Below are 25,930 nucleotides of genomic sequence, written 5' to 3'. Positions count from 1 at the left end.
TGTATAGGCCATGGTGCAAGGAGTATTTCCAATGAGTTTTTACACAGGAGCCCATTCTCTTATAAGAATTAAGCCCTTGACATTAGATGAGTATCTGTATGGGTCATAACATGCCATGGAGAAAGAGTTTGCTGCAACTGATTTTCACAGTACACTGTATTCTCTTTCTGATTTATTTGAATGCACATTTACTAAGCATCAAGTTATGAATTAGACATTCCAGGGACATGGCACAGTGTCTGCCTAAAAGGGGGTTAGAAATTCCCTGGGGAGAAAACACACTTAGGATTTAATTTAAAAAATAACAAACCAGGTAATATTTTATTTTAAAAAATTATATTTAAGTACAAAAAATGCATGTTACTAATCTTGCAGTAGGAGGCCAGGAAGGGGAAATTTCCAGTTTGGACTAGTTAAGGATTAGTTATGAAAACAGTGGCAAGGGTAGGGGATGCCTGAGATGAATCAGAAAGAGTAGATAGAATCAAGGCGGATACGTTAAGAGGATTGAGGGTGAGGAAGAAGGGACATTTCAACCATGAGTCAAGACATCTCTTTCCACTTGCTTTAGCTCTTCTGTATGACATCAAAGAGATGCCTGCAGCTGCCATTCTAGTGATGAGTGGTCATAAGAGAAACATCTGGATGGGGCTAATAAAAAAGAAACACTAAAACCCCAATCCAAAAATAATTAAAAAAATAAAACCAACAGTGCAGGCTTTTTCTTCTCTTCTTTTGTTTGGTGCTCATGAGCTGCTATATGTGGAAATGAGCCAACTGAGGAGAGATGGCTGAAGAAGGCAGGCGACTGGAGGCAGTTAAATGGGATGGCATCTAATTATAGAGGCTAATTATACTTGCTACTGCTGCTAAGTCGCTTCAGTCGTGTCTGACTCTGTGCGACCCCAGAGACCACAGCCCACCCGGCTCCCCTGTCCCTGGGATTCTCCAGGCAAGAACACTGGAGTGGGTTGCCATTTCCTTCTCCAATGCATGAAAGTGAAAACTGAAAGTGAAGTCGCTCAGTCATGTCCGACTCTTAGCGACCCCAAGGACTGCAGCCCACCAGGCTCCTCCATCCATGGGATTTTCCAGACAAGAGTACTGGAGTGAGGTGCCATTGCCTTCTCCGATAGAGGCTGGGGCTACACTGCAAATAGGACTTTTCCTAGTTGGAGCAGATCCCCAGTACCACTTGAGCTGGAAAGCAAGGATAACATCATTTTATGAATTGCCCCCACAGTACACTGGAAGGACTAGGGAGATAAAGTGTGTTCTGTAACAAAAGTGAGCCTATAGTTGCATATGTATCAAATTTTCACTATATTTAAAAGTATATGTCATCAGGTAGAGCATGGAATTGAAGCTGGAAGCCAGAATCAAGAGAGAGAATGAAATCAGTGCATTTACATTCCATAGTAATCCTTTTTTCCCGTGGTCTTGGTAGTCCATGGAAAAAAAGAATGAAAGGCTGAGCTATTAAACTCCCTGCTGCAGGCTGAAAGTTGAGGGATGGGAGATGGAGCAAAGCGGGAACAGAAGGAGCAGCTGGTCATGTTGAAAACTCTTCAGATATGCTGGGAGAGACACACTTCCTCTTCAGTGTAGAAGATGCCACCAGCAAAACTTCATGAGGGGATTTGAAGGATCCACTGACACTTTCATATCCGAAGAATTTTCTTTCAGAGCAGGTTGTTTAATATGCATCAACCATGCTGAATGAAAAACCAGAGAAAATAAACTCAGAAACTGGAAAAACTGCAAAACTTAAAGTGTTGGTGGTAAAGATAAATTGTCACTAAAGGTCAGAAGTAAAGGAACCCCATATTTCAGATGAGTTACAAGATGCAAGACATTCAATGAGGCACAGGAACGAGAAGTCAACCCCAAAGCCACGCTTCTCACCATTTCAGGTGCTTACCACCCAGACATGGTGCTAAAACACAGACCCTGTTCAGGTCTGGGGGGACCGAGATTCTGCATTTCTAACAAGTTCTTGGGTAATGCTCAAAGCAGCCAGACCTCAGAACCCACACGGAGAGAAATTTCGACAATACAGACTTTGTCTTCAGATCTAATGAATATGAAGGGCATTTTGATAGAATTTGAACAGTGGGAAGTCAGAAACGTAGAATAAGACATATTTCAATGGAAAGAAAAATCAGAGAGAATCAAAACTCATGAAAGGTAGTACAATAGTGATTCTGAGGTCCTGATGCTGGTGGGATATGATTTGAGGAGGTGATCAGTTTTGTGAGAAAAAAAGTTGACACTTGTGTACATGTGAAACAATTGTCTTATTCTTGGAAAGAACAAGGGAGAACCAAATAGGGTATATCTTAATAACACCCTTCAAAAGAAGAACCAGATTCCGAGACTCTGCTCTCATGATGAACTGCCAGGGTAAACCACAGTTCAGCAGCTGCAAGCACGCTTGCCAATTACAGAGATAAAAATGTTTCTGAAAACAAAATTTCACGTATTCCCCCCCCACCCCAACCCCCCACCTCTGAGGTTGGCATCGTATCTTCCTGTGTATCTTGGGTGTAGCTTTTACCAGGCAGAATTTAGACACTAGAAACCAAATGAGGTGATAAACAGAGCCAGTTTGCAGAAGAGTCAAAATAACCCAGCAAGAATTGAAACCACAAATGCCCTAAGAGTCAGTCATTCACCAACCAAATGCTAATAGGGATTGGCACAAAGGACTATGCAGGTCAGTTCAAGGACTTAAAACTGATATGCGGTGTTGTGTGTGATAGTGTTCACTTCACCTTTGGCTTGTTTTAGAAACACATCCTACCTCTGCCACCCCACCCTTCCTCAGTGTCATCACAAAATGGTTTCAGTGCAAAAAACTTACAACACTGGGGGAGGAGGGTATCTGGGACTTATTGTGTTGGTCATAAAGTTCGCTTAGGTTTTTCCGTAAGACCTTATGGAAAAACCCAAACGAACTTTTTGGCCAACCCAATACAACTCCAACCTGGGTGTCAAGAGACCTGAGTTCTAGAAGCACAGATGTTAAGATCTTCGGATCATGATGGGTGACCTAGATCATGGTCTTTAGATCTAGATGGGTGCAAATCTCAGCTCTGCCATTTATTCAGTGACCTCAGGTAGTTAAGTTCATTGGCCCACCACTTTAAAGTGGAAATATTAATAGTACCTACATTCACAGGCTTGTAGGCAATCTTTAATGATGTAAGACATGTAAGACACTCAGAACAATGCACAGCATGGAATTAATGGTTGATAAATGTCTGTTATTATTGTAACTAACTCTGTCACTAATTCAGGCACTGTAAGAAAGATATTTAATAAAAAGGGAAATAAAAAATTCTAGAAACAAATGACAATGAAAACATGATGACCCAAAGCCTCTGGAATGCAGCAAAAGCAGTTCTAAGGGGGAAGTTTATAGCAATACAACCCTACCTCAAGAAACAAACAACAACAACAACAAAAAAAATGTCAAACAGACAACCTAACTTAACACCTAAAACAACTGGATAAAGAACAAAGAAACCCCAAAGTTAGTAGAAGGACAGAAATCATAAAGATCAGAGCAGAAATAAATGAAAAAGAAAGTTAATTAGCTCAATTATCAAGAGAGTATGAACATCAAAATCCTTTCCATAACTAAAATTCTATGATTGTATGGTCACTCCGGGAGTTGGTGATGGACAGGGAGGCCTGGCATGCTGCGATTCATGGGGTTGCAAAGAGTCGGACACGACTGAGCGACTGAACTGAACTGAACTGATGGTCACTTTGGCCAATAAATTTGAAACATCCCAAGGCATCTGGGCAAATAATTCTTCTCTGCTAGGTCCTTCTGGAATGTCTGGTAAAGCATTCAAGACCTGTGTTGATGGAGCAAACCTTTCCTTCCAACTTCTGTTCACTGCTCCTGTTCACAGCCCATACTGCGGGCTCCAGGTAGCTCTACTCACTGGCCCTTGAAGGTGCTTTCAGAGTCCCAGGACCATGCCATCTACATCAGTTCCTCTCCAGACTGCCTTCCCTGCTTTCTGTCCATACCCCTAAATCCTATCTATCGTTCAAAAACTAACCCAGGTTCCAGCTTCTCTATAAGGTTTTCTGCAATCACCATACTTCTGTATTGAAGAAGTCTTCAATATACAGTTAATTGACTATTACCATATTCTGCCTTCATTCTTCTGATTTTTTTCCCCCTATATTTGTTAACTTTCTCAACCCACTCCAGTATTTTTGCCTGGAGAGTTCGATGAACAGAGGAACCTGGCAAGCTACAGTACATGGGGTGGCAAAGTCAGACACGACTGAGCTGTCACTCCTTTGCGTTTCAACTGGATAATAAACTCCCTGAGGTCATGCATAAGGATTTACTCCTCTTGGTACCTCAGTCAAACCTAGTATTTCCCCAACACACAGGTGTTTTAATGAACAGCTATTGATTGGTTCGTTGTAAAAACCTGTGAAGCACTTAATAAGGCAATTAGCTTAACATGGAACTTCACTTAATGCTAATACTCTTTCTGCCAGCATCTCTTTCTGCCCCTCAAAGATATCTGAAAAATTGATCTGCTTCCATCTAGTGGCAATTAAAACACAGGTAGTTCCTGTGGCCAGAAAAGACTTTCACTCAGTGGGTGTGAGCATGAAAAAAATCTTTCTATCTTGTGGATTTCCTGCCCACAGAGAGGTCAGCCTAGAGAAGGGTCAAGGGCTCCCATCTACATTATCTAATGGGAGACAGGGAGGGCAATAAAAGAAACTTCATGGACCCTATGTCCCCATCCAGTTACCCCTCCTGACTCTCTCATCTCCTTCCAGCCAAGTTTTATAAAAGAGATGATGTATATATTCTGCCTCTACATTTTCATCCCCACTGATTCCTCAACCCCTGGCTATAGGACTTGCGTCATGAGCTCAACATTGAAAACAATTTCCCCACTGATACCCTTATATTATATCTAGTAGAAACTTACTGGTTCTCCTTGCAGTATTTGAAATCATTTTCATTTCCTGCTTTCCTTAGGATCATGACCCCATACTCTCCTCATTTTTCTTCTACCTTTCTGGGAACCTCTCCCTGTTCTCCTTTACCTTAGCTGACATGTTGATATTGACCTTCCTCTGGCTCCTATCCTCTCTCCCACATCCTCTTCCATCTCACACTGTACATATTCCCTTCCATTCTCACACTGTACATACTCCTTTGGTGACTACGTGTTCCTAAGATATGGTTACCTCCTATAATGTGAGGACCTCCAGATCCATTTCTTCTGCCCCAAGGTAGCCCCTTTGGGGCAGATAGAACCAACGGACTGTGGTTGAACCACAGACACCTAAACCTTAACAGGTACAAAACTGAACTTGTGATCATCACCTCCAAAACTTCTCATTCTTTTGTGTACCCATCTCAGTAAATAATAAAACAGAGATGGTAACCATCCACCAGATCCCAGGTCAGAACCATGGCAACTTATTTGAGTCTTCTCTCTCTCTCTTAGTTAATAATCATAGTCAGTTGCTTCTACCACCAGTTATCTCACAAACTCATCCTCATTGCTATTGCCCTAGACAGGCATCATTGGCTTTAACCTAATAACTTCAAATGCCTCCAAAACAGTTCTTTGCCCTCAGACTCACTCAACTCCCATGTTTACAAACTTTTATGGATAGTGATCCTCCCAAGATGCAAATTTCAGCATGACATTCACCTGCTTCAACCCCTGTTAGTAACAAGTCAATGACCTCAGGATTAAGTCCATACTCCTTTGTATGGCTTATAAATTACTTTATAATAGCCTCTGTTGCCTTCTGTCTCCCCAGGTTTTCTTTTGTACCCTAAGCTACAGCTCAGTAAACTACTAAGAACTTCTCAATAACAATCTGTGGTTCGTAGGGTGGTTGCCTGAACAAGAAACCAGCCTCCTCAGGGACCATCTTGCTTCATTTCCTCCAGCATTTGAAAAGGAGCCCAGTTGTCTGGGTGGGCACCTAGTCTGTCACCAAAGTCTCATCTCTGTTGTTCGTTTGACTTATACTTTCCCTCCTAAAATTTCAAAGCAAGTCACCAAACCCTGAAACTGAGAAATGTTTTGTTGTCTTCATTTCTGCCAGGTGGGGCCTTGTATTTTCATGTGTGTGTTTTTGCAATTGAAGAAATCTGAGATTCAAGGCCAAATCAAACAACTTCCCCTTCTTTGGGGGAAGCTGTAGGTAGAATTAATGCTCCCCACCTTTCCCACATTTCTGAGGTCAGTGCTTATCAGAGGTCTTTTACCCTCTTGTGCTAGGTGCTGTAGGCTCAGGGTCTGGAATTATACCATTTTCTTAGAACCTGGGATTCATTAGTTTTTCAATAAATAAATCCTTGTTGACGTGATTGTTCACTGAATACTATATTTACCATTGCCCTCATGTTCAGTTGGGATAAGAAGAAAAAAACCATAATGCTTCCAATCTGCAAAGAAAATTCTGAAGCAATCAGAAAAGGCTGTCTTTACATAAACTGTCACTTCTTAATAGGTTATTACTTGTTCATTCATTCAGCTCCAGTAGCACTGAAAAACCTGACAGCTATTAAGGAAGGTTAGCAGATTTATTACTTTGTCTGGAAACTTCATTTGGATGAGATCCCATGTAAATAACTGTGTGCTTGCGTGCTCAGTTGCTCAGTCATATCCAACTCTTTGCAAAGCCACAGACTGCAGTCCATCCGGCTCCTCTATGTTAGTCTTCAGACAAGAATACTAGAATGGGTTGCCATTTCCTCCTCCAGCGGCTCTTCCTTACCCAGGGATCAAACCCACGTCTCTTGCGTCCACGTCTCTCACATTGGCAAGAGCATTCATTACCACTGAGCCACCTGTGAAACCCATGTGAATAACTACTAAGGAGTTAATGTTTCTAGCTATAACAGGAAGTATCTTACAGAGGTAGAGAACAGATCAACAGATGTAGAAACTTCTTTCTGATCAAACTTACCTTCTCCGAGACTTTTTGCCTAAAAATAGAAGAGAAAAATGGTATCAGCAGAAATAGGCAATTTCACTATTTTTCACTTAGAAGAGAAGGGAGATTCCCTGTCTCAAAACAGTTTTTTGAAGAGTCTTATGTTAGGTGGACCTCATCGGTATCTAAGGGGATTTGAGGTCCTGGCTTAATGTTCTCATTTGAGCTTTGGTAGTTACTCATTCGGAACAGACCCATTAATGCAGATGCTTCTTAGAGCACCATTTCATCCTTGGTGCTGCTCATAAAGACAGAAGGCTAGTCTGAACTGTCTGATGATCAAGGCCCCATGTACCCATTCTTGTGTTTACCCATTCTGATCTGCCATCTCATCCTACCTACACAGTTTTCCCTAAGAAAGACAGCTGCAAATACTGTAAGAATATGTATTGTTACACCTCATGTCATCTTCTCTGTGAGAATATGCAAGAGAAATTTCACTCAGGTCTCAGTAGTACGAACTACATACCTCATCTGTGTAACCATTGTGTTCTTATCTTACAAACATACTGAATAGCATTACTGCTTATGTGTCCTTCTTTGGCTGGCTGCAGGAAAACAGGTGTATCTGAAACCTCTTTGTCCCTGGCTCTGACTTATTTGTGGTATTCTAAACCTTGACCTCCTTTTTCTTATTTTTAAACTAATTTTAATTTGCTGTGTTGAATGCATTTGAGAAATTATCTTACATTCTTTTTGAAAAAAGTAGAGTATAAATAAGTGAATGAAACTGCAGGGTTAGGCTCCAGAGGAGACAAAAGCAAAAAATGCTTTTTGAGGAGGAAAAATATCACTAGGAGGCAATGTATTTCTGTGGCTGTTAAGCTGGAGCATGATGAAATCTGGGTCCAGGTCCCTTTTTGCCAACTTAAGCGTGTCTTTGAATAACTACTTATTCTCTCTAAGTTACCATTTATCTGTGAAAGAGGCCGATAATTGTTTTCCTCACTGAGTTGATAAAATGTACTCAAAATATTTAAGCCAGGGCCTACAGCATAGACAGTGCTCAATTCTTGTTTTAAACTTTTAATTAATTCTTCCAAAATTTAGCCTGCCAGTGACATGAGCCAAAAGCATTTGAGCAGGGAGAAATAAATGAGTGAATTTCAGATTCTGTTCATTTTCATACAAATATATTTTTCTCTCAGGAACAATGAAACACATAACAATACATGAGCAAGAAGCTGTTCCTATTGAGAGAGTTTCTTTTTCAAGAAAAAGGGAACTAAGGGGCATCTGTTCAGTTTTGTGCCCAGTTCTCAGCCTGTGTGTTGGTTCGGGTGGAAATTTCTTCTGGGGGGGGCGGGGGTGGGCGGAGGAGGAGAAAAATAGAGCCTCATTAATCTGAAGACCAGTGGTTTTAAGGGGCATATTTTGATGGAAGTCTGATCTCTGACCCTGGCCCCTGCTGATATGAAATTTTAGAGATATGGCCTAAAACAGCATTGCCTCAGTTTCCTCATTTACTGAATAGGGCCAGTGATGCTGACTAATCAGAATTTGATGATGCTAGGAGAAAAATATATATATTTCTAGACAAGCGCATACACAGGGAAGCATGTTTCTGGAGCCCACCCTTACTCCTTTCTTAGGAAAAAAAATAAAGGAGCTGAAGTCTGGATATTAAGAAAATTCAGGCAGGGGCCAAAGTACAGGTTCAGAAGATCTATCTGACGACAGTATAGGGGTCAAGACTCTGGTCATTTTATTGGCTACTCTGCTCAAAATATTCACTTGTCCCTTTTTTGCAGCTTTCAGAACCCCGAAAGCCTATATACAATTCTCAGATTGATGAATACTGGATGCAGGCAGATTTATTGGCTTTGATGTTTCTTCTTAAACAGGCATCAGCTCTATTGTATTAGAAAAGCTCTAGGGGCTTAACCTGGAAATCTATCCATCATTTCTAATCATTGTCTCTAGAGGAAAAACATTTCTTTTTCCAAGAACTAACAGCTAAAAATTTTTAGAAGATAAAGTCCCTTGAGAGTTAGCGATATCAGAAGGCATTTCACCAATGAGGACGACTGAGTGTGAGACTAAAGATGCCCTGACTTCCCTACAAAGTCAGTGATCTCACAGGGCTTCTGTTCGCTTATGCTTTTCGTTGGCATAACTGTAACTAGCCTAACTGCCCGTTATCTATTTCCTGTTTGCCCCACACTGATTCCCACAGTGGGGGCACGAAGTTTTCAAGGTATCAGTTTGAGATCTTGTACAGAAATGACTCCAAGGTTAAAAAAAAAAAAAATTAAAAACAACCCCACTGCTTTTCTCACCACTGGTTAGAACACAGCCTTAGGTAGAACCTGCCTCCTGCACCCCACTACTAAATACACACTTCAATTCTGGGTTTTTTTTATTCCACTAGCACTTATTGAAATATTTAGTCATTTGGGAATATCTCCTTCCTAAGGAACCTTCCAGCCCCACTGTCCTTAGTGGTTATTTAAATAATAGCCCTCTTATCCCAGAGGGCAGAGCTTAACTACCCCATCTCTTCTCTACCACCTCATTTCTGCCAATGTCACCCAAGGAAGGAGGAAAGAAAGGATGTTTGTGAGACTGGCTTTCAGTCTTAAGGGAAAGGATAATCAACAGTAGGAGAAAAATCTCATTCTTCTCTTGCCTTAGGTAATATTTAAGTAAATATCATAGTACTATAAGATGATGGGATACAGTCTCAGCTGAAGTTGCAAAAGCAGGAGCAGAGACCCTTTAACTGCTCAGGACTCTTCACTTTACAGTTAATGAAGTTCTTGCACATCAGGAGCACCCCCTTCCATTATGTTTCTGGGTTGGTTATAAAACTGATCTAGTACCCTTGGTCTGGGCTTCCCAGGTGGTGCTAGTGGTAAAGAACCCACCTGTCAATGCAGGGGATGCAGGAAATGCAGGTTTGATCCCTGAGTTGGGAAGGTCCCCCAGATAAGGGCATGGCAACCCACTCCAGTATTCTTGCCTGGAGAATCCAGTGGACAGAGGAGCCTGGCGGGCTACAGTCCATGGCGTCACAAGGAGTCAGACACGGCTGAAGCAACTTAGCACGCAGGCACCCTTGGTCTTCAATTTTGAATGAAAGATCAGATCATACCAGAGGACCACTAGGGATTGGCAGATAATATTCCTGCAATTTCCAGTGAGAATGGGTGGTGTAGCAGTCTTTACATACTATATTCATGGAATATAATATATACTAATTAATTTGATGGTAGTGAAATTAAAATGTCACTCAATTGACCCCGTAGAGGTAACACAGAGAAGTTGGTTAGCCATTGTTCTGAGGTCCTTGATGGCCCCTGAAGTTGAAGCAAGGTTATCTTTAAATCTGCCTAATGTCTATACTCGTCATAATCTTGAATGTTTCTGCCTGATGACTTTGGCCAAATGTGTGAGCACATACCCAAGGCTTGCCTGACTATGGCCCTATAACCAGCAGGTTGGTTCCACTTGAGGATTTGGACACACTCAGAAGGACAGTGAGGGGAATGATGCTTCTGTTCTTCAGTGATGGTGTTTTGCCTACTATGCTAAGCAACAGACACTAACTTCTTGAGGCAGTCCTCCTTATTATCTTTTCTTTTCCAGTCCAGAGTGGAGGGGAAGTGTAAGTATGGGGTGCATTTGGTTAAACCTGTGACCTTGGTGAATAGACACAGGGAAGAAAATGTGGGGATTTCCCTAAGGGACAATGCAACAACTCCCACACATTAGGAGCCAGACAGGTGTCTGACTCTTGACAAAGTTACGTATTTGGGAGCAGTGCTTTGAAAACTGCGTGCATGCTCAGTCGTGTCCGACTCTTTGCAACCGCATGCACTGTATCCCACCGGGCTCCTCTGTCCATGAGATTTTCCAGGCAAGAATACTGGAGTGCATTGCCATTGCCTACCTCAGGGGATCTTCCCTATCTAGAGATCAAACCTGCATCTGCTCCATCTTTGGTGGATTCTTTACCACTGCGCCACCTGGGAAACCCTATGGGACATTAAATTCACTTCCTAGTAGAACTGCACTGAAATCAAAAGCGTGTGGGCTCTTATAGGACCAGATCACACATTCCTTTTTTTTAAGAATTAAATAATAGCAAAGAACCATTACAATTTCTCATTTGTCTGTTAATACCCTAGCAAGACGTTCAGGTAGTAACAGGTGCTTGAAGATAGTAGGCATTTTAAAAAGACTTGTCAGATGAAAAGAAAAAATTAGCCAACTTATCGTAATGAAAGTGTATACTGGGCTGCTTCATGCATATCTAGGGACTGATGTTTATAGAACCCAGAACTTGGTATTCTGTTTTAGTCAAAGCTCTCATTCTTAATTTTCTGTGATTTTGCACATTTTCTTCCACTTGAAAGTTGCATTATTTTTACATGAAGGTAAACTCACGTACTTTTTCTTTTTAATCTCCTTGCCAGCCAAATGATAAATGCCAACCCAGAGAATGCAGTAACCATAACTGCCACCGGGATGAAGAGGGGGTTATAATCACTCTCTTCATTTATTGAGATAGTCCTGTTTATTTCTGAAAGAGAAATCAATAAAACATTTAGATGAGGCCACAAGCATTATTTCCGTAGTGCCTTTTCAAAACATTAAACTTTCTTCCTCCTTACATCTTCTAATAATTGTCCATTTGACACTATTAGACAAATGAGGAAACTGGCCTAGGAAAACCCATGATGAGTGTATCGCAGAAGCAAAGACTAAACTAGCTTTTCTGGCTCAATGCCTACAGAATCTCAATCCTCAGATTTGTGAGTCATAGAATTCCTGGGAGATGTACCTAAATATTTTGGTAAAAAGTGGTCATCATTGTATTTAGCTCCATGATCTTGTTCACTGCCTAGGACTCAAACATAGAGAGGAACTAAAAAGTCTAGTATGACTACAGAAAAAATAAAAGCCAGTGATCTGAACCAGGTAACTTTTCAATCAAAGCAAAGTGTTAAGGCTTTGAAGCAGCTGTGCAAACACAGGCACATAAAATTACATGCCAAGGACTTGCACTAATTTGTCTTTCAAATGCTGTAGTCCTACCATTTCCCTCTACTTTCTTCACAAATAAATAAAAGGATACATCTATATATCCTCTCATAAGGGTGAACTAAGTTTATGTGGGGAACTTTATTGAAAAAATACTGATATAAAAAAATTTATCTTCTGATACCACCAGTTGAAGAAACTTACTTTTGCATATTGGCACAGGGTCTGACTGTCCCTTATTCTTCACATCACTTTGATGAATCCTTTCAAGGTGTTTTCATCCCCGCACCCAAATGTATAATGGAAAGGAGGTGCAATTCCCAGAGGGCTGTACCTATGGACTGTAGGAGGTTAAGGAGGCAGACACTAGCCCAGCCCTTAAAGGTAATGCCCCATAAGCCTGATGTACAGTCCTCCTCTAAAGACCCCATGCCACCTCCCCAGCTCCCTACCCCACTTCCTGGCCCCAGACCACAGAGAGATCAGCTTCTCTGTGAGCTTCTACAGATCCTGCCACTTAAGGACTGCTGCCATGGGATGAATTGGGAGAGTAGCACTGACATATTTACACTACCACGTGTGAGTAGATAGCTAGTGGGAAGCTGCTGTGTAGCATAGGGAGCTTAGCTCAGTGCTCCGTGATGGCCTAGAGGGTGGGATGGGGGTGGTTCAAGCGAGGCTGAGAGGGAGGGCATATGTGTATACTTAGAGCTGATTCATGTTGTTGTACAGCAGAAGCTAACACAACATTGTAAAACATTTACACTCCAATAAAAATAGAGCCTTTAAAAAAGACAAAAATAAAGAGTTCTTTCATTGGTGTAGTCTTGGGGCAGGCGTGGGTAACTATTCTGTCAAATGCTAATTGAACATGGGTTAATACAGCACCTATTGCCAGGCGCTGTGTCAGGTGGAGGGTATACAGGGATGAGGAAGACACAGTTCTTCTTACGCACAGACAGATTTGGGAGGAATCAATCTTGTGATCATGGAGAAGTGTCCATTACTTTGGGAATTAGGTGATCATTGGTGACTTTTGTGGAGACATTTTAGTAGACTAACAGAGAAGTGAGATTGTACTGGAATAGAAAAATGGATAAGAAATAAGTCAGTAGAGACAGTGAGTTTAGATGTTAAGGGAGGAGGAGTTGAGAACTGGCTGGAAAAAAAAAGCAATCACTGTCATTGAAGGAAGAGGAAAGAGCAGCCAAGGATTTTATGGTAAATCAATGTGTATGAATTTATTTTTAAGCTACATATGTCTTAGCAACAAAACTTAAAAGTTTAATTTTTTTCCCACCATCTGCTTATTCATCAAATACCTCTTTAAGTCTTGAACATATTGGACCAGACTTACTCACTTTGACATCTTGGACTAGGGCTGGACCAATTTCCAGACAATCCACAGATAGTTTTTTTCTCCCCAATTAACTCAGCTTCCTCTGAACAACTGAAGGTGCATGTGGAGGAAAAGCCAAAGTCGACAAGGGGGTGATTACAGTCCATGGTTCCCAAATCGGGTTCTGTTAGAGACTCACATTGAATCACTTCAATGAAAAAGAAAAAAAAAAAAATCAGTATTTCTGAGCAGAGACCCTCTGTGAGGAACAGCTTTTAGCCAAACTGCCTAACTTAACTGGGGAACCATTGACATGAATCTGCTGCTGCTGCTGCTGCTGTTAAGTTGCATCAGTCGTGTCCAACTCTGTGCGACCCCATAGACAGCAGCCCAACAGGTTCCTCTCCCTGTCCCTGGGATTCTCCAGGCAAGAACACTGGAGTGGGTTGCCATTTCCTTCTCCAATGCATGAAAGGGAAAAGTGAAAGTGAAGTCGCTCAGTCGTGTCTGACTCTTAGCGACCCCATGGACTGCAGCCTACCAGGCTCCTCCGTCCATGGGATTTTCCAGGCGAGAGTACTGGAGTGGGGTGCCATTGCCTTCTCCGGACATGAATCTAGACATTTCTAATTTCTAGAAATTACTTCTGATGATGCTTCCAGGCTTTCTTGTCTTGAGAATGATGGAGAGTGGTGAGTCAGAGGTAGAATGAGGAGAACCCAGAACGCCCATGGTGGGAGGGGAGCAGTGGGATTGGGGAGAGGAGGGGAGAGCTGGCTGTTCCATGTTGCTTCCCCAGCCCTGGTAACTCTCTAGCTCTTCTAGAAGCACCATGCTACGTGGCCTTGGCCTCAAGAGCTCTTACGGTGTGTTATCAACGAAGACAGAGAATTTCCTGCCTTTTACCTGTTCTAACATCAACCCAAGAAGTTTTGAAAAACACCCCCATTCTCTGAAGCAAGTCCCTCAAATTTTGTGAAATTTAGCAGGTTGGTCAGTTAGTTCTGATTTCAAAAATGATTGAATAGTGCTTTTGGGAATTAAACCACTTAAACTAGTGAGTCAAAAGCATAAAGGTTGAATATGTAACCAAAACTTCACAAGTTTAGATACCACCAGTTTTTTTCCCCTAAAGAGATGATCTTGACAGTAAATAAGGAAAAAAAAAAAAAAAAAACCACCATGTTTCAAATGCAAAAAAAAAAAAAAATCAAGAGATTGTATGTTTGTTTTTCACAGAATTTGGTATTGTCCTGAGAGTTCATGGAGTAGGAAAGGTAAAACATGATTCTAAGAATAAACCAAATAAAACAATCAATAAAGACCTCTAACCCCACCACCCTGCAATAAGGAAATTGTTTGGTGTCAAGTGGGACACCACACAGAGAAGGCAATGGCACCCCACTCCAGTACTCTTGCCTGGCAAATCCCATGGACAGAGGAGCCTGGTCACTGCAGTCCATGGGGTCGCACAGAGTCAGACACGACTGAGCGACTTCACTTTCACTTTTCACTTTCCTGCATTGGAGAAGGAAATGACAACCCACTCCAGTGTTCTTGCCTGGAGAATCCCAGGGACAGGGGAGCCTGGTGGGCTGCGGTCTCTGGGGTCGCACAGAGTTGGACACGACTGAAGCGACTTAGCAGCAGCAGCAGCAGCAGCAGGACACCACATAAAATCAGTGTTATTGAAAGGGGAGAACAACCAAAATTCAACAGCAGTTCAGCAAGACTGATTATTCCATAGCAATGAGAAAAAATAAAAATAAAATAAAAAATACAGTATAACCACACTGTTCTGTTGAAAATTGTATGTGCATATATATATATATATATATATATATATATATATTTATAGTGATGTAGTCACTGAGATAGTTGGTTGTTATTTTTTTTTTGTGGTTTTTCTTTTAAATTAGAAAAAATAACACCTTTGAAAAGTATCATGGTAAAATCTAAGTTAGGTTAAATTATGTTTCAAAAGAGGATATAGAATTCTTAGTAAGGCTCCACCACATTTTCTTGGTTTATAAATCCAGGATTCCCACGATAAAGCCTCTGGTACGAACATAGGCTCACCTCGACAGGTTGGTTCTGGAGATGACCAATTTCCAAATGGTGCACAAGTGGTTTCTTCAACCCCAATCATGTCTGTTCCCTTGGAGCAGTTGAAGGCACACTGCGACATGAAGCTGAAGTTCCCCAAAGGGTGAGTGCAGGCCATGGTACCCAGCTTTGGGGCCTCCAAAGGCACACATTGAGTCACTTCAATGAGAAAAGAAACAACACTCAACAGAGTTAAGAGGACCTGATGACCGGGTTTGAATTTTAGCTCTGATACTTGATAACCAAGTATCTTTAAGCAAGGTGATTTAATCCTTCCAGCTTTAGGTTCTTTATCTATAAAAGAGGAATAATGATAAATGTATTGACTTCTCAGAGTTTGGTACTTAAATAATTTAATGCAAGTCAAGGATTTAAAGTCTGGTTCAGGGGAAGCTTTTAATGAAATATTAGCTAATCTGCATGTAAACAATCTTATTATCTTTGGCATTACCTGGACAAAGAACTTTCAAACGTAGACAGGTTTAAGTGGGAATGACCAGCTCAGTTTGGAAACAGTTGCCACATTAGAGACCCTAAGTATGCTAGAGTGTTGGAAGTAGGAGGTTCAGAGAAAGACTGGGTATCCATAACTGTCTTCTTTACAATGGGAGAAGATAAAAGCTTTCAGTTCAGTTCAATTCAGTTCAGTCGCTCAGTTGTGTCCGACTCTTTGCGGACACATGAATCGCAGCACGCCAGGCCTCCCTGTCCATCATCAACTCCCGGAGTTCACTCAGACTCACGTCCATAGAGTCAGTGATGCCATCCAGCCATCTCATTCTTTGTCATCCCCTTCTCCTCCTGCCCCCAATCCCTCCCAGCATCAGGGTCTTTTCCAATGAGTCAACTCTTTGCATGAGGTGGCCAAAGTATTAGAGTTGCAGCTTCAGCATCAGTCCTTCCAATGAACACCCAGGACTGATCTCCTTTAGGATGGACTGGTTGGATCTCCTTGCAGTCCAAGGGACTCTCAAGAGTCTTCTCCAACACCACAGTTTAAAAGCATCAATTCTTTGGCGCTCAGCTTTCTTCACAGTCCAACTCTCACATCCATACATGACCACTGGAAAAACCGTAGTCTTGACTAGATGGACCTTTGTTGGCAAAGTAATGTCTCTGCTTTTGAATATGCTATCTAGGTTGGTCATAACTTTCCTTCCAAGGAGTAAGTGTCTTTTAATTTCATGGCTGCAGTCACCATCTGCAGTGATTTTGGAGCCCCCAAAAATAAAGTCTGACACTGTTTCCACTGTTTCCCCATCTATTTCCCATGAAATGACAGGACCAGATGCCATGATCTTAGTTTTCTGAATGTTGAGCTTTAGGCCAACTTTTTCACTCTCCTCTTTCATTTTCATCAAGAGGCTTTTGAGTTCCTCTTCACTTTCTGCCACAAGGGTGGTGGAATCTGCATATCTGAGGTTATTGATATTTCTTCTGGCAATCTTGATTCCAGATTGTGTTTCTTCCAGTCCAGCGTTTCTCATGATGTACTCTGCATAGAAGTTAAATAAGCAGGGTGGCAATATACAGCCTTGACATTCTCCTTTTCCTATTTGGAACCAGTCTGTTGTTCCATGTCCAGTTCTAACTGTTGCTTCCTGACCTACATATAGGTTTCTCAAGAGGCAGGTCAGGTGGTCTGGTATTCCCATCTCTTTCAGAATTTTCCACAGTTTATTGTGATCCACACAGTCGAAGGCTTTGGCATAGTCAATAAAGCAGAAATAGATGTTTTCCTGGAACTCTCTTGCTTTTTCCATGATCCAGCGGATGTTGGCAATTTGATCTCTGGTTCCTCTGCCTTTTCTAAAACCAGCTTGAACATCAGGAAGTTCACGGTTCACATATTGCTGAAGCCTGGCTTGGAGAATTTTGAGCATCACTTTACTAGTGTGTGAGATGAGTGCAATTGTGCAGTAGTTTGAGCACTCTTTGGCATTGCCTTTCTTTGGAATTGGAATGAAAACTGACCTTTTCCAGTCCCATGGCCACTGCTGAGTTTTCCAAATTTGCTGGCATATTGAGTGCAGCACTTTCACAGCATCATCTTTCAGGATTTGAAATAGCTCCACTGGAATTCCATCACGTCCACTAGCTTTGTTCGTAGTGATGCTTTCTAAGGCCCACTTGACTTCACATTCCAGGATGTCTGGCTCTAGGTGAGTGATCACACCATCGTGATTATCTGGGTCATGAAGATCTTTTTTGTACAGTTCTTCTGTGTATTCTTGCCACCTCTTCTTAATATCTTCTGCTTCTGTTAGGTCCATACCATTTCTGTCCTTTATCAAGCCCATCTTTGCATGAAATGTTCCCTTGGTATCTCTATTTTCTTGAAGAAATCTCTAGTCTTTCCCATTCTGTCGTTTTCCTCTATTTCTTTGCACTGATAGCTGAGGAAGGCTTTCTTATCTCTCCTTGCTATTCTTTGGAACTCTGCATTCAGATGCTTATATCTTTCCTTTTCTCCTTTGCTTTTTGCTTCTCTTCTTTTCACAGCTATTTGTAAGGCATCTCCAGACAGTCTTTGCTTTTTTGCATTTCTTTTCCATGGGGATGGTCTTGATCCCTGTCTCCTGTACAATGTCATGAACCTCCATCCATAGTTCATCAAGTACTCTATCAGATCTAGTCCCTTAAATCTATTTCTCACTTCCACTGTATAAGGGATTTGATTTAGGTCATACCTGAATGGTCTAGTGGTTTTCCTTATTTTCTTCATTTTCAGTCTGAATTTGGCAATAAGGAGTTCATGATCTGAGCCACAGTCAGCTCCCAGTCTTGTTTTTGCTGACTGTATAGAGCTTCTCCATCTTTGGCTGCAAAGAATATAATCAATCTGATTTCGATGTTGACCATCTGGTGATGTCCATATGTAGAGTCTTCTCTTGTGTTGTTGGAAGAGGGTGTTTGCTATGACCAGTGCCTTCTCTTGGCAAAACTCTATTAGTCTTTGCCCTGCTTCATTCCATACTCCAAGGCCAAATTTGCCTGTTACTCCAGGTGTTTCTTGACATTCTAATTTTGCATTCCAGTCCTCTATAATGAAAAGGACATCTTTTTTAGGTCTTAGTTCTAAAAGGTCTTGTAGATCTTCATAGAACTGTTCAATTTCGGCTTCTTCAGCATTACTGATGGGGCATAGCCTTTAGGAAGCATCTAAGCCTGGATTCTGTCTTCACTATCTCTAGCTCAGTTCCAGAACTTTAGTTCTTCTGATTTTGACAGTCCTCTGCAGAAAGTATGTCTACTTCCTTTCTCTGACCAGTGGCATAATAGATTAAATTAAGATTTGGAATTCAGTCTTCATGTTTTAAGTCCTGCCACATCATTTAGGCAAATATTGAAACTCTTGTGTCTTATTCCTTATCAAATGTGAGCCATCATTTTAACCTTGTTCTTAAGAGATCAATGAAGAATTGAAGGATGAATTCAAGAAATTAGAAGAATTTTAATATTTTCCATCTACAGTACAAGTCCAAATGAAAGTCACTTATGTTGTCCAATTCAGTTCATGCCCACAAGCAGGTGCCTAAGTCTCAATCTTACAGATACAGTGATAAATAAAATACTGACTGATCTCAAGTTGCTGTCAGTTTGCTGAGGCATACAGACAACTAAACGGATGATTTCAACAAATGTCAGATAAATAAGAAACAAATATGTGGAGCTATTGGAACACAGAATAGGGATGCTTAGCCTGTCTTGGCATCCAAATAAAACTTCCAGAAAGAAATGGTCCCTGAACTGTTATCTTCCAGTTGAATAGGTATTTTATCCATATGCAAAATGTGGAAGCCATGAGCACGTCAATGAGCTATAAAGAAATATGGTAAGTGTGGAAGACTACAAGCATTTTGATGTTAAAACTAGAAGGAAAGAGGAGGCAGGGGATGATGTGAGATGAGATTAGATAGAAAGACAGGTGCTAAGGCAAAAGGTCCCTATCTTTTCATCAATTTAATGAGTATCTACTATATATCAAGCATTATTCTATGCCTTGAGGATTTCAAAGTTCAAATTTCATCCTATAGGACAAATGATAGGTAGAAATTAAACGGTGGGTGGCCACATATGTGTGATGTTTACTTGATTTTTTAAATTTATCAGACTGCCTATAGTATGAATAATATATTTGAGGGGAGCTAATTTAAAGATGTGGAACTCAGCTCAGAAATTATTGCAAGAATCTAGGAGGAAGATAATGAAGGCAATAGTGTAGAGTTAACAAGAAGACAAGTTGGAGAAACATTAAGTTATAAAAATGAGTAGTGTGTTACTTTGCATAAATGTAGGAGGAGGTGAGAGAGTTTTATACCAGGGTACCCATATAAATGGTGGTACCACACACTGAGATAAGGAATACAAAAAGGAAAGCTGGCTGGGGAAAATTGATTTTTCAATATTTGGGGCATCGCAAAGATTATGCTTAGCATATTTGGAGTTCAGGGCTGGAAACAGATTTATCTGTCCAAAACTCATATAGGTGTGTGCTTCCACAGAAGTTTCTAGGTTTGACCAAAGGGGACATGTAAAGTGAGAAGAGCAATGGATGAAAGATGGAAGATAAGAAATAACAATAAATATATGGGCTTGAGTAAGTGCCCATGAAGAAACCCAAGAAGAAACAATCATAGGTAGAAAAAAAACCAGGGAAGAGTTGTATGATGGAAACCAAGACAGAAAAAAAAAAAAAAAGAATAAAATGTTCAAAAAGGAGTGAAATAGGCATGCTGATGATAAAATAATTTTTAAAAATTTAGAAATGGAGTGAGTATAAAGTATTGGATAGAAGTCAGGGCTTAGGAATTGAGTGAAATGAGCCAGAGCTGTTCCAGTCGGTTGATCATTTAAATTTGTTTGGCTTTAATTCCTTATTCATTGCAAACACTGCTCTTTTCTTATTATAATTTTCTATTTTATTCACCAGATACTTCAAATGTAGTTTTGAAACTCCACCAATATCAATCAAAGGACTTGAAGTTTTCTTTCAGTAGTGAGTTGACTAGGTCAAAGACTCCATGTCTTTCAATCTATGTATTCTTTCCTTTCTGTTTCTACCACCACAACTCAGAATGATTTCAGTGGACTCCTAATGATGCTCTCCATCATCTCATCTTCTCTCTTTTTTGTTCTCCGGTCCATCTTATGCACTGCTTCTAAGATAATTGCCCTAAATGCTGGTGTTCAGATACTAAGTGGTTTCTCACTATCAAATAAAGGCTAGAGACTTTTATTAGGCAGTTTTCAGTCTTCACAGGCTTCCTCCAGCATGTCTGGCTTTCCATCAGATTAAATTATAAGCATGTGTAATTTCCACTGTGTGCATGCTCAGTCACTAAGTCATATTTGACTCTCTACGACCCCATGGACTCTAGCCTGCCAGGCTCCCCTGTCCATGGGATTTCCCAGAGAAGAATACAGGAGTGCGTTGCCATTTTCTCTTCCAGGGTATCAAACCCTCGTCTCATTTCCTGCATTGGCAGGCAGATTCTCTACTGCTGAGCCATCAGGGAAACCCATAATTTCCACTAGTTAACTGTAAATCCTTTAAGGTAAGAATCTGTAATAGATTTATCCTCATCCCCTAAAATGCCAGCCAATGTATTGAATTTATTATTATATTTTCTGACAGATACTATATATCATTATGTGAATTTTTCTTTTTGGTCTTGCCTTTGTCATGATCTTGAGGATAATGTAAAACATAAGATGGGTGACTCAGCCTCCTAATGATAAACGGTATTGTTTCTTTCAGATTCAGAGTTCTAATGAATCCAACAAGCTCACTAGCTTATCCATTCCTTAACAGCCGGAATCTATCAGGTCTGATTCATTATTATAATCCTTACAGCTTTTATTCCAATGCCAATGCTCTTGTGGCACTCAAAAGGACTTGTTGAGAAGTGAATTGAAACTTCATGCTGACTTATGAAATCTTTACGGAAAAGTAACAATATTGTGCAAGCATGGCCTACTGATCAAAACTTCTCATTTCTCAGAATGGCTAGTATCATTTTCCCCCAACCAACTTCCATAAACTATAATACTTTACATAGGAAGAAACAAAGAAACAGAAGCAGCTTACCGAATTGACACTCGGGCCCGTAGTACCCCAAATCACAGTTGCAGGTGTAATTATTGATGACTTCCACACATTGTCCATGGCCGCTGCATGACCAGGGTTTACAAGAAGCTTTAAAGGGGTCAGAAATTATTTTTAGATGGATACTTTTTTAGTACTCCTAGTCATTTCTTTAGATAGAAACAACTTTTTGGCTGTGATTATTTTAACAAACAGGGAAAAGTATATTCGTACATTCATACCATTTTTGCATAAAAACCATATCCTAAAATTTTTATTTATACAATATAGTTGTCATACAGCCATAGACATTTGTTTTTAGAATGAACTTACTGAAGCTGATACTCTATAACATTTAGGGGAAACAGTGATATACATTGAAACTCTTAAAATTTCTTTTTGTTTTGTTTTTGATGCAGTAAGTGGATTAAATGATAACCTGACCCCAATCACTTCTGTAGTATGCTTGACAATCCCTTTCATTATAGAAAGTACTGAACAAAAATTAGAGAGTCTGAACTTACTGAATTAGTACGCACATGCGTGCTCAGTAGTATTCAACTCTGTCACCCTACGGACTCTAGCCCATGAGGCTCTTCTGTCCATGGAATTTTCCAGGCAAGAATACTGGAGTGGGTTGCCATTACCTACTCCAGGGGATCTTCTCGACCCAAGGATTGAACCCAAGTCTCCTGTGTATTCTCCATTGGCAGGCAGATTCTTTACCACTGAACCTCCTGGGAAGAAGCCCTGCTAAATTGGTAGAGAGTCCAAGTGAACAAGAGATTGAATGAATGTTTCACTGTTAAAAATAACTTGGAAAAATACTGATTATTTTTGAACTGTCACCATTGTCTCTACAGAAATTTTCACATACCACAGATAATGAAATACTGCAAAGTTTCATTACATAGAATTCTATAAGATTAGGACTCCCCAGATGACTCAGTGGTAAAGAATCTACCTGCCAATGCAAGAGATGCCAGAGACGAGGGTTCGATCCTTGGGTCAGGAAGATCCCTTGGAGGAGGAAATGGTAACCACTCCAATATTCTTGCTTGGATAAGCCCATGGACAGAGGAACCTAATGGGCTATATAGTCCATAGGGTCACAAAGAATGGGACGTGACTGAACACTATAAGATTAGGCCAAAAATGAAACATGTAGCATCAAGTCGCCTACTTCATGAGGGAGGAAACAAGTGATGTGAGCATCAGCTCTTGGCCCTCTGCTTCCGCTTCCCTGCCTTATTATCAGGGACACTCACTGTCTAGCTCTTCCTCTTTACTTTCCACATGGATTTGTCATCTTAATGTAAACTGATTCAGGCATAAGGATTTTGGGCATAGGGCCTAGTCTCACCCACCAAAAATGCTTAGAAGTGACATGATTCAAGCTTGTTTAGAGGACTGGCCTATTTCAGAATGCCCTAGCAGCTGCTCTGTGGTCCCAGGTTCCCACGGGGTTAGCGCGTTCGTTCCCAGCACTCTGCCCTCCCTGAGCAGTGCAGCAGTCTGGTCGGTCCCTACCTGTGTAGCAGAGGGCTGTCTTTGCTTTGTGGCAGGCATCATCATTCCATTTCCCCGAGTCTTTGTTCCTCTTGATATAGATTTCCACACAGTCCTCCTTACTCTTCCTGTTGTTGGGCTCCCCTGCACCCCAGTTCTTTGCTTCTTCAGTGAGAGATTTGTTGGTTCCCACCCAAGTCCACACCCCTTCTACTTTCCGGATTCCAATCCAGTAGTAAGTACGGCTGAAGGGAAGTGTCTTATTCAGGTATTCGATCTCTCCCTTGTTTTGTATGGCAACTAAATCTGTGTAATTTTCCCTGCAGAATGCTCTAGCCTTTTCCCAGGGCATGGGTCTTTTAGAATAATGGTAAGTCCAGCAATCGGTGCCACGATGAGCAAAGAAATCTGAAAGACATCAGTGTGAATTGTGTAGCTGCATGGTTATAGCTGAAAAGACCCTAGAACTAATCCAAGCTGAGCCTGACATTTAGAGACGAGGAAGCTGACACCTCAGAAGGGTAAGTTACCTGCTTGAGGCCTTGGAGTTAGTCATCTGCATATCTGAAGTAGAACCTAGAACTTCTAGTCCTAATCACTTTTCAACATAATATGGAATACTTTTGCTCATAGTTCTATTTTAGATGAATTTGGTGGCTTTCTAGATTTATTTTCATAAACTAGTTTTTTCTCAAAAATTATTTCCAGTAAAATTTAACCAACATATTTTAGAAATTCATATTTCTTAGTGGCTCTCGTCATTTAATTTAATTATAATATATATGACTCTAAAATTTACTGCCCACTCTTTTATTCTGGGATAATTTCCTAAAGACCAATATTTATGTTCCTAAAGGAGAAGTAAAATAAGAACAGAAATAATGGCACACTTTGAAGTAATCTCTTTTATATAAAAAAGATAATGTTTTACCATAAAAGAGCTGCTTCTGACAGTCCAAGCCTTATATACAAAATAGAAAAAGGACAATTTACAAAACCAGATGAGGTAGGATTATGAAACTGATTTTAGATTTTGTTACACACACAAAGATACTCAACTGATGGTGTTTAATAATCACATGGGTGCTTCAAATATGAGGGCTTTGAAGAAATCAAAACAAACACATAATTACACAATGACACTATAATAATACATGCCATTCTAAGCATGGTATGATCTAAGTGAAATGCTATTATAGCATAAGGTTAAAGTTTTCACAGCCATCACCATTTGCTGAGTTTTCACTGTGTAGGGCAAATACTATGGAGAAATACCAAAGAAAACACAGATTCAATTTTTACAGTTTTCTAAGGACTCTGAGCAAGGAATAACAGATGCAAAGAATACATAATTAATCTTGATCAAATTAAACATATATAAAATGTACAGAGAACTGGGAAACAGTTATGATTAAGGAATAATGTCATAAAATAAACCCTGCAGCAAAGGTTGGGTCAAGGCTAGGAGTTCTCTGGGGAAGGAAATATTAAACGTGAAAGGAAGAAAAGAGATGTTTGCAGAAAGGGTAGAATTAGCAGCTATCTACCTAATACTTTTACCTGCCACTTTTACCTATGTACACTCAGTAGATATGTACCCAAAACTGACCATATGTTTTTAAAAAAGCTTAGCAATTTATAAAAATCATAACATACCACAACAGAGCATAATCCAGACCCACAGTTTAAAGACATTCCATAAGCCCCTCTGAGCATTTTGACATTTCCATGGACATAGCTGCAAATAGAATACAAAATTTTACTCAGATTTATACTCTAAATCACCATTTTATAGGTACCTTGAAGAAGTACTTATAACTTTCTCAAAGTTCAAAGTATAACACATATGCCTACTAACCTTGTCTGAGGTAAGAGATTTCCCAGACATGGGTGAACAGGTAGAATTAAATTTGCCTCAAAACTGGTGTATAGTTGATTTTTTTTTTTCTCCTATTTTAGCCTCAAGTTGCTATTGCTGCTGTTCTGATTTTTTTTTCTATATTTCAGTAACTTTTTGCATCTACTTATCTGCTGAGCTATCAGATAAAGCTATGTGATAGTACATATATTTTTTAAGTGTTCTTTGGTCCTTAATTGGAGAAGAAAATAGCAACCCACTCCAGTATTCTTGCCTGGAGAATCCCATGGACAGAGGAGCCTGGCAGGCTGCAGTCCATGGGGTTGCAAAGAGTTGCACACGATTGAGCAGCTAACACTTACTTACTTAGTCCTTAATGAACTATTAGTGTCTAGATTTAATATTAAAATCTCAAACTTAACTATGATGGGTCAGTACTCCAAATTCCTAAAAGAATTAGGTAACCAAACAGACACTACTGAAAGAAAGGAGTTCTTTCTTTCTCAACTAAACAGAAATACATTTTGAGCAACTCAAGTGACAAGACCATAAAGTTTCTTCACACCTTTACATCATATTTTCTGAAATGTTTCAATTCTCAGATAGTGCCAGTGTTCAGTCACAAGAGTGCTAATTTCCGCGAGATAGTGGTACTTCTTCAGGAACCCTCAGTAGAGACAAGTCAAGGAGAAGAAATCAGCACACGTGAGAAGAGAGATTCTAGGAACACTTTTTAATTTAGACTCAGCAATTTTAGTTTTGGCTTTTTTAAACCAAAAAGTAAATGGGCTGCTTCTTGTCCTTTGCCACCTGCCTCTGCATCCCAAGACGAGGTTCTGTCTGAGCATCTGGACATATTTTAGGCTGAAAAGCTTACCATGGCTTTGCTCCGTCCTTTCGTAGCCCTTCAGCCTCTCAGCTCAGCACCACAGGTCTCTGGATCCTTGCCCAAGGCTGGGTGTGCAGGGAGACTGCACTCACTGTCCCCAGAAAGGCTTACTTTCTTTCATATCTCTAACCAAGGCTCACACCCTCC

At 40.5% G+C, this 25,930-nt stretch overlaps 1 protein-coding gene across 1 annotated transcript; it reads right to left on the bottom strand.

The window, feature by feature from the left end:
• Positions 1-220: 220 nt before the first annotated feature.
• SELL (selectin L) lies at positions 221-25,930 on the bottom strand. Its single transcript, XM_005902382.2, has 9 exons — positions 25,772-25,930; positions 24,693-24,774; positions 23,058-23,444; positions 21,531-21,638; positions 15,413-15,598; positions 13,356-13,541; positions 11,402-11,533; positions 6,982-7,000; positions 221-1,715 (listed from the first exon to the last, which is right to left on the bottom strand). The coding sequence occupies exons 1-9, from the start codon at positions 25,772-25,774 to the stop codon at positions 1,697-1,699; spliced, it is 1,122 nt and encodes a 373-aa protein (XP_005902444.1). The 5' UTR covers positions 25,775-25,930; the 3' UTR covers positions 221-1,696.

The sequence above is a fragment of the Bos mutus genome, chromosome 16, assembly GCF_027580195.1.
Source record: "Bos mutus isolate GX-2022 chromosome 16, NWIPB_WYAK_1.1, whole genome shotgun sequence".
Classification (NCBI taxonomy): Eukaryota; Metazoa; Chordata; class Mammalia; order Artiodactyla; family Bovidae; genus Bos; species Bos mutus.
The sequence above is the reverse complement of the archived record's forward strand: the minus strand, read 5'-3'. Positions and strand labels throughout refer to the sequence as shown.

Bases quoted from the DNA above. Each gene is read 5' to 3' on its own strand.
- SELL (XM_005902382.2), bottom strand. The intron at 23,445-24,692 runs GTATGTTATGAT...GATGTCTTTCAG, and splicing joins CTGGATTATGCTCTGTTGTG to ATTTCTTTGCTCATCGTGGC. The intron at 21,639-23,057 runs GTAGGGACCGAC...ACCCCTTTAAAG, and splicing joins GACAGCCCTCTGCTACACAG to CTTCTTGTAAACCCTGGTCA.